The following is a 12,111-nucleotide window of genomic DNA, read 5'->3' as shown; positions in this document are numbered from 1 at the left end:
ACAATAATAAACAAAAACATTGAAGCTCATATTTTGTTTAAGAGAGTTTTGGTGAATGCAGGTATTTGTTAAGATTAAAAGGGAATCAAAAATACAGCAAAATAAATCTGTAATAACAGAAGTTGATGTTAAAGGAAATGAAGTTATAACTTGAAAGAAGCGATTCATAATATCGCCCAGAGAATTGTTTTGTTGCTGCTGTTTACAACAGAAACAATTCTCTGGACAGATAAGATGGCCGACATCTTCACATTAAATATCAACATGAGGAAAACATTGTTCATCAACTCTGACTGTTTGAGTGTTAGATTGTATGACTTATGAATGAATTATTGTAGCACGTACGCATTCAGGCCATCAAGAAAATAAATATAAATACATCACACCTGAATGTGAAGAAAAGTGACTGCACTATGTTGAAAGGGTTGTTTTGTATTACTTTGCTTTCTGAAGTGTGTGTGTGTGTGTGTCAGGATGAGGACATGTCAGCAGATCACCCCTCCAGGGCGACTGCGATGGCCCACCCGGTGGCTGACAGGCTGGACACTCTCATGGCTGTTCTGATGGCCTACATCAAGGACGTCTGCCATGTCGATGGTTTGTGAATAACACAGCTTTTACACTGACAACCAGTGTTGAAACCACATGTCCCATGACAGGACTGACCAATAACAGACATGTCTCATGACAGGACTGACCAATAACTGACATGTCCCATGACAGGACTGACCAATAACAGACATGTCCCATGACGGGGCTGACCAATAACAGACGTGTCCCATGACAGGACTGACCAATAACAGACATGTCTCATGACAGGACTGACCAATAACTGACATGTCTCATGACAGGACTGACCAATAACAGACATGTCTCATGACAGAACTGACCAATAACTGACATGTCCCATGACAGGACTGACCAATAACAGACATGTCCCATGACAGGACTGACCAATAACAGACATGTCCCATGACAGGACTGACCAATAACAGACATGTCTCATGACAGGGCTGAATAATAACAGACATGTCTCATGACAGAACTGACCAATAACTGACATGTCCCATGACAGGACTGACCAATAACAGACATGTCTCATGACAGGACTGACCAATAACAGACATGTCTCATGACAGGACTGACCAATAACAGACATGTCCCATGACAGGACTGACCAATAACAGACATGTCCCATGACAGGACTGACCAATAACAGACATGTCCCATGACAGGACTGACCAATAACAGACATGTCCCATGACAGGACTGACCAATAACAGACATGTCCCATGACAGGGCTGACCAATAACAGACATGTCCCATGACAGGACTGACCAATAACAGACATGTTCCATGACAGGGCTGACCAATAACAGACATGTCCCATGACAGGACTGACCAATAACAGACATGTCCCATGACAGGACTGACCAATAACAGACATGTCCCATGACAGGACTGACCAATAACAGACATGTACCATGACAGGGCTGACCAATAACAGACATGTACCATGACAGGGCTGACCAATAACAGACATGTCCCATGACAGGGCTGACCAATAACACGTGTCCCATGACAGGGCTGACCAGTAACAGACATGTCTCATGACAGGGCTGACCAGTAACAGACATGTCTCATGACAGGGCTGACCAGTAACAGACATGTCTCATGACAGGACTGACGAGTAACAGACATGTCTCATGACAGGACTGACGAGTAACAGACATGTCCCATGACAGCACTGACCAATAACAGACATGTCTCATGACAGGGCTGACCAGTAACAGACATGTCCCATGACAGGACTGAATAATAACAGACATGTCTCATGACAGGGCTGACCAGTAACAGACATGTCTCATGACAGGACTGACCAGTAACAGACATGTCTCATGACAGGACTGACCAGTAACAGACATGTCTCAAGATAGGACTGACCAGTAACAGACATGTCTCATGACAGGACTGACCAGTAACAGACATGTCTCATGACAGGACTGACGAGTAACAGACATGTCCCATGACAGGGCTGACCAATAACAGACATGTCCCATGACAGGACTGACCAATAACAGACATGTCCCATGACAGGACTGAATAATAACAGACATGTCCCATGACAGGGCTGACCAATAACAGACATGTCCCATGACAGGACTGACCAATAACAGACATGTCCCATGACAGGACTGAATAATAACAGACATGTCCCATGACAGGGCTGACCAATAACAGACATGTCCCATGACAGGACTGAATAATAACAGACATGTCCCATGACAGGGCTGACCAATAACAGACATGTCCCATGACAGGACTGACGAGTAACAGACATGTCTCATGACAGGGCTGAATAATAACAGACATGTCCCATGACAGGACTGACCAATAACAGACATGTCCCGTGACAGGACTGAATAACAGACATGTCTCATGACAGGACTGAATAACAACAGACATGTCTCATGACAGGACTGAATAATAACAGACATGTCTCATGACAGGACTGAATAACAACAGACATGTCTCATGACAGGACTGAATAACAACAGACATGTCTCATGACAGGACTGACCAATAACAGACATGTCTCATGACAGGACTGACCAGTAACAGACATGTCCCATGACAGGACTGACCAATAACAGACATGTCCCATGACAGGGCTGACCAATAACAGACATGTCCCATGACAGGACTGACGAGTAACATACATGTCTCATGACAGGGCTGAATAATAACAGACATGTCCCATGACAGGACTGACCAATAACAGACATGTCCCATGACAGGACTGAATAACAGACATGTCTCATGACAGGACTGAATAACAACAGACATGTCTCATGACAGGACTGAATAACAACAGACATGTCTCATGACAGGACTGAATAACAACAGACATGTCTCATGACAGGACTGAATAATAACAGACATGTCTCATGACAGGACTGAATAACAACAGACATGTCTCATGACAGGACTGAATAACAACAGACATGTCTCATGACAGGACTGAATAATAACAGACATGTCTCATGACAGGACTGAATAATAACAGCAAGGCTTAGGAAGGCTCTGACTGAGAGACATATATTCGACAGACTCTGACATTTGTTGGTGTACTGGTGAATATCTTCGGCGGTAACGTGTCATCCTCATTCCTCTGTTTTCTCTCTCTCAGGCTCTCTTCATGTGGAAAGGACTAAGGATCTGTACAGAGATTTGTTGAGTGTGTTTGACAAGCTCATTCTGCCGACACATGCTTCCTGTCATGTCCAGTACACACTGTTCTACCTGTGCAGCTTCAGAGTGGTCAGTACTTCCCACACGGTGTATGAGGGTTGGTGTGACAATAGGAAAAAGCAGTATGTGGCATTTAGCCTTCAGCCTGGTCTTCAGCTGTGAGACACTGAAGACCAGTTGGACTGAGGTCAGGTGACTTGACAGACACAGGCAGGTGAACATAGTGGAGCATTCAGCATTTCAAAAGCAGAGCTAAAAGAGTGAGATCATTGGACTTCCATTCATCAGGGAAACACAAACACTCCAAATGAATGGTAGTGATGTTCACCTTGGCAGCTGGAGAAGAGTCGGCCATCTTTGTGAACAAAGCACAGAGAAGCTGTGATAACAACACACACACTCTGCTCAGATAGACATTACTCCTCTCAATGCTAACTTACCCATGCTGCTTTTTCTGGGAACTTGAATGGATTTTTTATTTACAACAAGGTCTAATTATTTCATCTTCTTTGAAGAATGTGCTCCTTGTGAGATGAGGCCTTCCTTGAGTCCTGCATGTGTTGTCCTCTCTGTGTCCCAGGCTTTGGCCGAGGCCTTCTTGGATCACCTGTGGAAGATCCTGCAGAGTCCGTCTCAGCCCGCTGTCCTCCGCCAGGCTGCTGCCGGATACCTGGGGAGCTTCCTGGCCCGAGCCAAGTTCATCCCTGTGCTGTGAGTTCCTGCTGCTGAAGAGACCACAGAGGCGTCTTAAAGCCAAAGTGAGCAGCTGATTCCTCTGTGACCGTGTGTGTCCTGCAGTTGTTCTAATCCAGTGTCCTCGTCCTCTCCTCCTGCAGCACTGTGCGGGCCTGTCTGGACCTGCTTCTCTCCTGGATCCACTGCTATATCGACAGCCAGGACAGCGGCGACAGACAGGCCTACTGTGACATCAGCCTGCACGGACCCTTCTACACCACCTGCCAGGCCGCCTTCTACACACTCATCTTCAGACACAGAGCCATGCTGCAGGGCAACATGAAGAAAGGTACTCTCCTCCGGTCTTCAACAGGTCCACACCTGAACTCCTGAGTTTCACTCTTCACTTCACTGTCGGTTCTTAAAATGTGTCGAACCACACAAAGCCCATCAGTGAATGAAGTTTGCTTTTAAAAGACAAGCTGCTGAAAACACCACACCAGGGTTTAAGGGCTAACACAAGCTTCAGACATATTCGAGCGTTCCATGGTTTATAAGTGAACTGATTATGCATTTGTATTGTCAAATAGAGCAGCACAAGAGAGTAGAACATCATATTTGCTGCTTACAGCTTGAAAACTGAAAGACTTAATGTCACTCATGAACTGATAATCAATATGTTCAAGATCTTCAGTAAACCATTGCATTTCGTGTACTGTTAAAATAACAGAAAGTCACTGAAACAGTCATGTGATGTTGTTAAATAGCATGTCCCCATCAAATGTTGATATTGTGTGACATGAATCCAGAGTGTGTTTGTGTTGTCAGGTCTGGAGTACCTGCAGGGTCTGAACCTGGAGCGGGTGGTGATGTGTCAGCTCAACCCTCTCAAAGTCTGCCTGCCTTCAGTCACCAACATGTTCGCTGCCATCACCAGGTACACACTGCCCTACATCCTACATGCAGCGGTGGAAGAAGATAAGACAAAGTAACGCTCCACTTTATCAGCAAGATGTACTTCAAGTGGTAGAAGTAGCTGTTTAGTATAAAATGTGTGACTGATAGATTATCACATATTTAATAATATGATGTTACCCGAGTAGATGTGATTGGATTGATTCTGATGAATCACTGTTGGAGCAGCATTCTACTGGTGGAGCTGCTCGAGGTAGAGCTAGTTTGAACGACTTTAGAAACAATGGTTCCCATACACAGTTCAGCTTTATCTTTACTTCTATTGTATGTGAAATGTTGCCTTTTAGTTTTGCCTTTTGGGCCTCAAACAGTTATTTAAAAACAAAAACGTCCCAGTTGAGCGTGTGATGCAGAGAAGGTGGTGCAGTGTGAAGTTAATAACAGGACAGCAGAGTGGACTGAGACGTGCTGTTGAAGGGTTCCCTGTCTGCTCTCAGTCACAGCAGCTGCTGTTCTTTGTTGCAGGACGTATCAGGTGGTGTTCTGCTACACCATCATAGAGAGGAACAACCGCCACGTGCTGCCGGTGGTCCGCCGCTCTGCAGGAGGAGACAGTGTGACCACCAACACCAACCCTCTGGACAGCTTCTTCCCCTTCGACCCCTACCTGCTCAAGAGGTACACTGGCTGATTATGCTCTCTAATGACATCCTCTCGCTCAGTTGTTACTTCCCACAGCAATCAGTGGTCTGAAGAACAGGCCGCGCTCTCACCGTACTCTTTAAAGTTACGAATGAATTGGAAACTGCTGAATGTTTTTTTTGTTTCCGCAAACACTTAGAGTTCCGTGATCCCTGGACCATGTGGTGAGGCTGTTTTGTCACTAACTTATGAAATAGAAGACGGTGTGTCCTGTAGGACCCCATGTTTGGTGATTGTGTGCAATTAGCTGAAGAAGCTGCTACGTCTGGACAACTGAACAAGCTCAATAAACCTGATCTCAAAGGTTGTGTGTGTGCGCAGGTCTGTTCAGCTGATTGAGCCACTGTACCAGGTGTGGGAGGAGCTAGCAGACACGGAGCTGCTTCCCTCCAAAACAGGACAACAGGTGAGCAATGTTCAAGAAGTGTTAGCAGTTTACTACTGCACTGCCATAGCATTAGGGGACTACTACTAATACTTATTATTGATTGTTTTCTTCTTTAATCAACGTGTCTATAAAATAATAATAATAATGAGTTATTCAGATGTCTTGATTTGTTCGATTGACGGTTCAAATCCCAAAGACATTACTCAATGAAGCGAGGACATAAAGTGACGGAGCAGAGTGGAGAAGCTGAGGTGAGGGCTGGGAGACGTGGCTTAAAGGTGGGCAGGTCATTGTTGGTCAGATTGCAGCGAGTGTAAGTCAGTTTAGAGTCTTGTTATTCACATCCCCGACAACGGTGAAGCAACGTCCTCGTCTTCAACACAACTCTCGCTCCATAGCTGACGGGGACCAGCAGGGGGAAAAGAACTACAGGAGCTCAGGAGAGTGGTGGCCGTTGCATACTGTCATTAGCCAATTAGTGGGCGACGGTGGCTAAGTGGAGAGCAGGGCCGTCCTTCAATCAGAGGATCGGCGTTTCGACTCCCCGGCTCCGCTAGTCGCATGTCGATGTGTCCTTGAGCAAGACACTTAACCCAAAACCTGCTCCCGTAGCTGAGCCTGCGGTGTAGAATCTGAATTGTAAGTCGCTTTGGATAAAAGCTAAATGACTGTGATGTAATATGATGTGATGTAAAAGTGGAAATGGATTTTCTTTTTTACACACTGTACAGTGTTTTGTACAGAGTTTTTTGGACGTCAGTAAACAAAGAAAATAAACATTCTGGACTGTGTATGATTTTGGGACCCTTGACTTTTGCAACGAGCATAAACTGCAGACTCGGCTGAATCAACAACTCTGACCTGCAATCAGATGACAGGCAGCAAAATGTGGAGCGGTCGGACTTCTACTGTTGAAGGGATGGTAAAGCCCCCTGAGACTGATTTGTGATGCTGATACAAATCCCGGAATGAGACCAGCTGAAGATGAAGCTGAGGTGCAACACACGGCTGGAGGGACCTGTTCATGAAGATCAGGGCGTGGCCTCACACCGGCCGGCTGTGACTGAGGCGCTTCACATAGCTGTGTGTGGTGGGCAAACGTGGATGCAGATTTAGATGTAATGTATGTCAGTCCTCTTCAGCAACAGCACCACCATCTGAGGGAATGGCCAAACCAACCATGGATTTAGTGGGCCAGTATTGGGAAAGATGTTTCTAATTGTCATTGACTCTCTGAGTGGGTTGAGGGGCACCGGTGCAGCCTATGAAGTCGTCCATGACAGTGGAGAACCAGAGAGGCAGCGGTCCTCGTCAGTGATGCTGGTCAGTGCAGAGTTGAACCTGGAAAAGAAAAAGCATAACGCCTTCGACAACAGCACCATACCAGCTGTCCTCAAACAGCTGAGAGTCCCGTGAGTTTCAAGAGGGAATCAAGAAGATGAGGGAAGGCAGCCGAAGGATCTGGTGTGTCCTTCACTAGCTGGCAAGGTTGGGAAGAAGCAAGTCAGACGAAAAGAGCAACACGGGGAGCATGCCAGAGGCCGGCTGTTCACAGAGTCCCACTCCGTCTATGTGGGAGGGGACTCCTGCAACACATCAAGAGGACAGGTCCAGTGTCTCGGAGAGCAACAACGTAGGACGGCGGCAGAATGCGAGTTGTCCACATCATGACCAGTAATGGACTGAATCCAGTCTGAGCTTTCCTCCAGGGGCAGAGTAATCCCCCAAATCTGTGTGCACGGTCATTTTCAGTGAGGCCGTGAGCGGATCTTCTTTGGACATCGATAAATGAACTAACATTATGGACTGTGTATGATCTTAGGAACCTTTGACTTCATTACAGTCCTAACGCATACATTTCAATGAATTGATGAAGTCGATATTGCTCAGCACCAGCGATTAATTCATTCACAAAATAGTTGTTGATTCAATTCTATCAATTAATGGACAAATCGTTTCGTCTCTTAAAATAATCATCAGTATGAAATGGAATTATCTGAGCGTTTACTCTGTAATATAGGTTGGTAATGGAAGAACCCATAATGCAACTGCTATCATGAAACAACACATGGAGGATTGGTGTAAAGCTGTTTGAGTTTCTCTGTGATAACGTGATCATAGAAGGAAAATATATGCATGAGGTCAAAATGTGACGATCGGTCTTCCAGTCTTGCTGTGTCAGCTTGTGCTCCTTGATGGATTCGGACTGTTTTCAGATTGTCAGGCTCACGGTCACGTGAACTGAGGTTGTGTTGGTTCTTTGTGTGTCTCAGGGCTCGAGGGAGGACGAGGACGACTTCCTGTGTGGGGAGACGCCCCAGACCGAGGGCATTGTGGGGATGACACCCAGCTCCTACGACTCGAGCCTCCACAGCCCCAGCTGTGTGGGGTCACCCCCCCTCACCTTCCAGAGACCCGAATAATGCACATGACATTTCTCAAGCCTGAAACACAAACAGAAGAATACATGAGCCGGTCACACTTGAAGAGACGTGACAAGAACACTCATCTGTGGTAATAAAACATAAGTTCAGAGTTCGATTCTTCGGGGAGCTGTGGGTCCACACAGTTCACAGAGCTGCTGTGGCCGCCTGTCGTCGGATGGATTTAAAGGGTCTCCAGTCTGTCTTAAAGGGCCAGTGCGTAGCAGAGGGGATCGATTGGCAGAAATGGAATATAATTGTACGTTCGTGGACAACCAGTCATGGAATTTGAAAATATCTAAATGCAGACTTATACAAGTTTTGGAAAAAAAATAAAGGTTTTTATTTATTGGTAAAAATGTGTGTGAACCCTGTTACATGCACATACATCTACATGCTTCCACTAGCTTAGATTATGGAAAACAACAAAGTGTGTTATCATAATTATGCAGACGACACACAAATCTACATAACTATGTCACCAGGGGACTATAATCCCATACAAGGGCTGGGTAACTGCATTGAACAAATCAACAACTGGATGTGCCAGAATTTTCTTCAATTAAACAAAGATAAAACAGAAGTAATTGTTTTTGGTACCAAGGACGAACAATTGAAAATCACCGCTCAGCTTCAGTCACTGATGTTAAAACCCACAAACCAAGCCAGAAATCTAGGTGTAGTTATGGATTCAGACATCAACCTGAACAGCCATATCAAGACAATTACAAAATCAGCCTACTATCACCTGAAGAATATATCAAGGATTAGAGGACTTATGTCTCAACAGGATGTGTAAAACTTGTCCACGCATTTATCTTCAGCAGACTGGACTACTGTAACGGTGTGTTTACAGGTCTCTGTAACAAGTCCGTCAGAAAGCTGCAGCTGATTCAGAATGCTGCAGCTCGAGTCCTCACAAAGACCAGGAGGGTGGATCACATCACCCCAGTTCTGATGTCTTTGCACTGGCTTCCTGTCCAACAAAGAATTGACTTTAAAATCCTGCTGTTGGTTTACAAAGCACTGAATGGTTTAGGGCCAAAATACATCTCTGATCTGCTACTACCTTATGAACCATCCCGACCCCTCAGGTCGTCTGGCACCGGTCTACTTTCTGTTCCCAGAGTCAGAACTAAACATGGAGAAGCAGCGTTCAGTTTTTCTGCTCCACATATCTGGAACAAAGTCCCAGAAAGCTGCAGGTCTGCTGAGACCCTCAGCTCATTTAAATCAAGATTGAAGACTTTTCTGTTTGCTGCTGCCTTTAATTGAACCACATTCAATTAATATATTAATCAATTTCCTGCATTTCTGCATTTTACTACTGCATTTTATTTCTTACACTGTTCTTAATTGCTGTTAAATCTCCTTTTCTTTTGCCTTATGTTTTGATGCTTTTAATGGTTTTAAAAGGACTGCACAATATATCGCCATTTCCTCCGGGACCGAGTTCGTGCAAGGCGTACACGATAAAACGTAGATCGGCAGAGATCTTTTCCAGACGTGGTTTGTGTGCGAGTAATTGCAGAATTGCGGCAGTGTATGGTTGATTGCGTGCAGCGCAATGTCTCAGGGAGACATCGATTATTGTTTCAATGTATGTTTTAAATCTCCTTTACTTTTGCCTTTATGCTTTTAATGGTTTCATGTGAAGCACTTTGAATTACCTTGTTGTTGAAATGTGCTGTACAAATAAACTTGCCTTGTTATTATTTTGTCATCAGTATATTCCCTGGGGTTCTATGCAGCAGCTTTTTGTCTGCCTGTGCACATCCACCATTGTCTGACTGAGCTGATGCAGCATAATATGCACATAAAGAGTGTTTGTTCGTCGTGAGGGGAAACCTGCACGCAGTATAAAGAGCTACAAGTTTCCACGTCAGCTCATGTCCGTGCGACCGTCCTTGGGGAAAGTATAGCCGAGGCTTTAGAATGAGTCCGTATCTTCAAAGGGTCTGACATGTTTCTCTATGTTTTTAAATATCTGCTGTTAAGCACTTTGTGATGTCATGTCTGTGAAAAGCGCTCTATAAATAAATTTCATTCATTCATTCATTCATGTTGCACCACCATGTTTCTACAGTAGCCCAGAATGGACAAACCAAACACTGGCTTCAGAGAGACCTGCTGTTGCGACACCTGAAGGCCACCGTAGTTTTATCCTACACACTGCTCCTTTAAAAGAATACTCCCATGCTCATACCTGCACTGGAAGAATAGTTGGTACTTTACTGAAAGTGGCAGTAGACTGGTTTTAAACTTCTCATTATGAAGTAAATGTTGATTGCATAATGTAACGTCTATAGAATGACACAATCGGCGTTAAGAGTGGTTCCCGATCAACTGCTTTCACTCTGCACGGCTGTCTGCCATCGATCTCCAGGGGAAAGGAAGTGCGTCAACATTTGTGCAACCACAACAGGAAGAGGAAAGTGCTTTTGGTAGTTGCATTGGAATAGTTTAAGAAGAGTTGTCCATGCAGGTGAAAGTTGTTCCTGAAGACATGGAGTATTATCTCATACAACTGTTTTTAGTCGGGCTATTTTATTAGTTTATTGTGGTTTACTTCTGTTTCTCTACATGGATGTGGTCAGATTGAGATTTCTGTAGATTCCAGTATATTCAGGTTTCCTTTCACCACCATAACCTCATGTGAAGACCTTCTGTACTTTCTAAAGTCCTGCTCTTCTGTGTGACACGAACTCCACCAATCTGGGAGCGAATGCATCACATCTGCACCCGAAACACTCGCGCTGCACAGTCTGTGTGAGGCTTTAGTCTCTTCAGTGGGAAACTCTCAGCTGTTTCAAGTCCCTTCCTCTCATTTGATCAAATTGTCACCTCGGGTTCAACAGTGTTAGTGTCAATGAAATGATAGGAGACTGGAATAAACACAACCAGTCAGCAGTTAGTCCTTTAATATAAAACAGTAACAGAAAGACATGAGGCCACACCAAAGATGCAATGTTGCTGAAGCACAGGACATGTCAGCATCTTTCACAGCTGTCCGTATAGATCAAACGAATGTTCCACATGTAGCCTGTGACTGATGTCTGCCTCGACTCTGTGACTACCAAACACATGAACCATGCAGTGTGAAGTCCAGTCTCTGAACACCTCGTTCTCTGCCTGCTGTTGGGGGATGAGGGCACGGGAAGAGTGATGCAGATGGACAAAGGGACACCGTTGGTTTGTTTCTACTTTTTGCTCAACAGTTCATAACTCCTGTGGCAGATGGCAGCGAGTTATTATGACACAGAGGAAGACTCTTTGAACAGACCCGCCTTGGATTGTCCTTTACAAGCTAACAAGTCCTCCTATACATGCAACCCATGGAGTGTGTGTGTGTGTGTGTGTGTGTGTGTGTGTGTGTGTGTGTGTGTGTGTGGGTGGAAGGGGGGATAGAAAAGTGGTCAGAGAGGAGTATTAACAAGGTTGACAGCAGCATGTGTGTGTGTTGTGGACTTGGTCATGCAGCTCCTCAAACACCACCTGCTGTCAGTTACACAAAAGAGAATTCCAGTGTACGGTACACGTGTTATCGGCAGACGACGAGAGTCCTCGGGTCACTGACCCCTGCTGACCCCTCCGCTTCAAAGGAAGACGCGCAGTTGATGTGTGTGAGCAAGCTTTGGCATTAAAACACGGTCGGGTTGTGTTCAATCAACCGCTCACTGTGAACGGAGGATTTGAATTTGTCAAAGTGATGTCATTATTTTGAGAAGATTATCGGATGGCGTCCAGTCTGTAGAC

General features: G+C 45.1%; 1 protein-coding gene across 1 annotated transcript in view; it reads left to right on the top strand.

The window, feature by feature from the left end:
• rrn3 (RRN3 homolog, RNA polymerase I transcription factor) overlaps positions 1–9,326 on the top strand; it is a 19,617-nt gene extending 10,291 nt beyond the window's left edge. The window contains exons 10-17 of the mRNA XM_079281073.1: positions 474–597; positions 3,191–3,321; positions 3,833–3,963; positions 4,089–4,276; positions 4,756–4,864; positions 5,368–5,520; positions 5,866–5,950; positions 8,206–9,326. Coding sequence (XP_079137199.1) covers positions 474–597; positions 3,191–3,321; positions 3,833–3,963; positions 4,089–4,276; positions 4,756–4,864; positions 5,368–5,520; positions 5,866–5,950; positions 8,206–8,355 — 1,071 coding nt within the window. The 3' untranslated portion in view covers positions 8,356–9,326. The remainder of the gene's footprint in view (positions 1–473; positions 598–3,190; positions 3,322–3,832; positions 3,964–4,088; positions 4,277–4,755; positions 4,865–5,367; positions 5,521–5,865; positions 5,951–8,205) is intronic.
• Positions 9,327–12,111: the final 2,785 nt, after the last annotated feature.

Source organism: Melanostigma gelatinosum (genome assembly GCF_949748355.1).
Source record: "Melanostigma gelatinosum genome assembly, chromosome: 13".
Taxonomy (NCBI): Eukaryota; Metazoa; Chordata; class Actinopteri; order Perciformes; family Zoarcidae; genus Melanostigma; species Melanostigma gelatinosum.
This window is presented reverse-complemented; position numbering and strand designations above follow the sequence as displayed.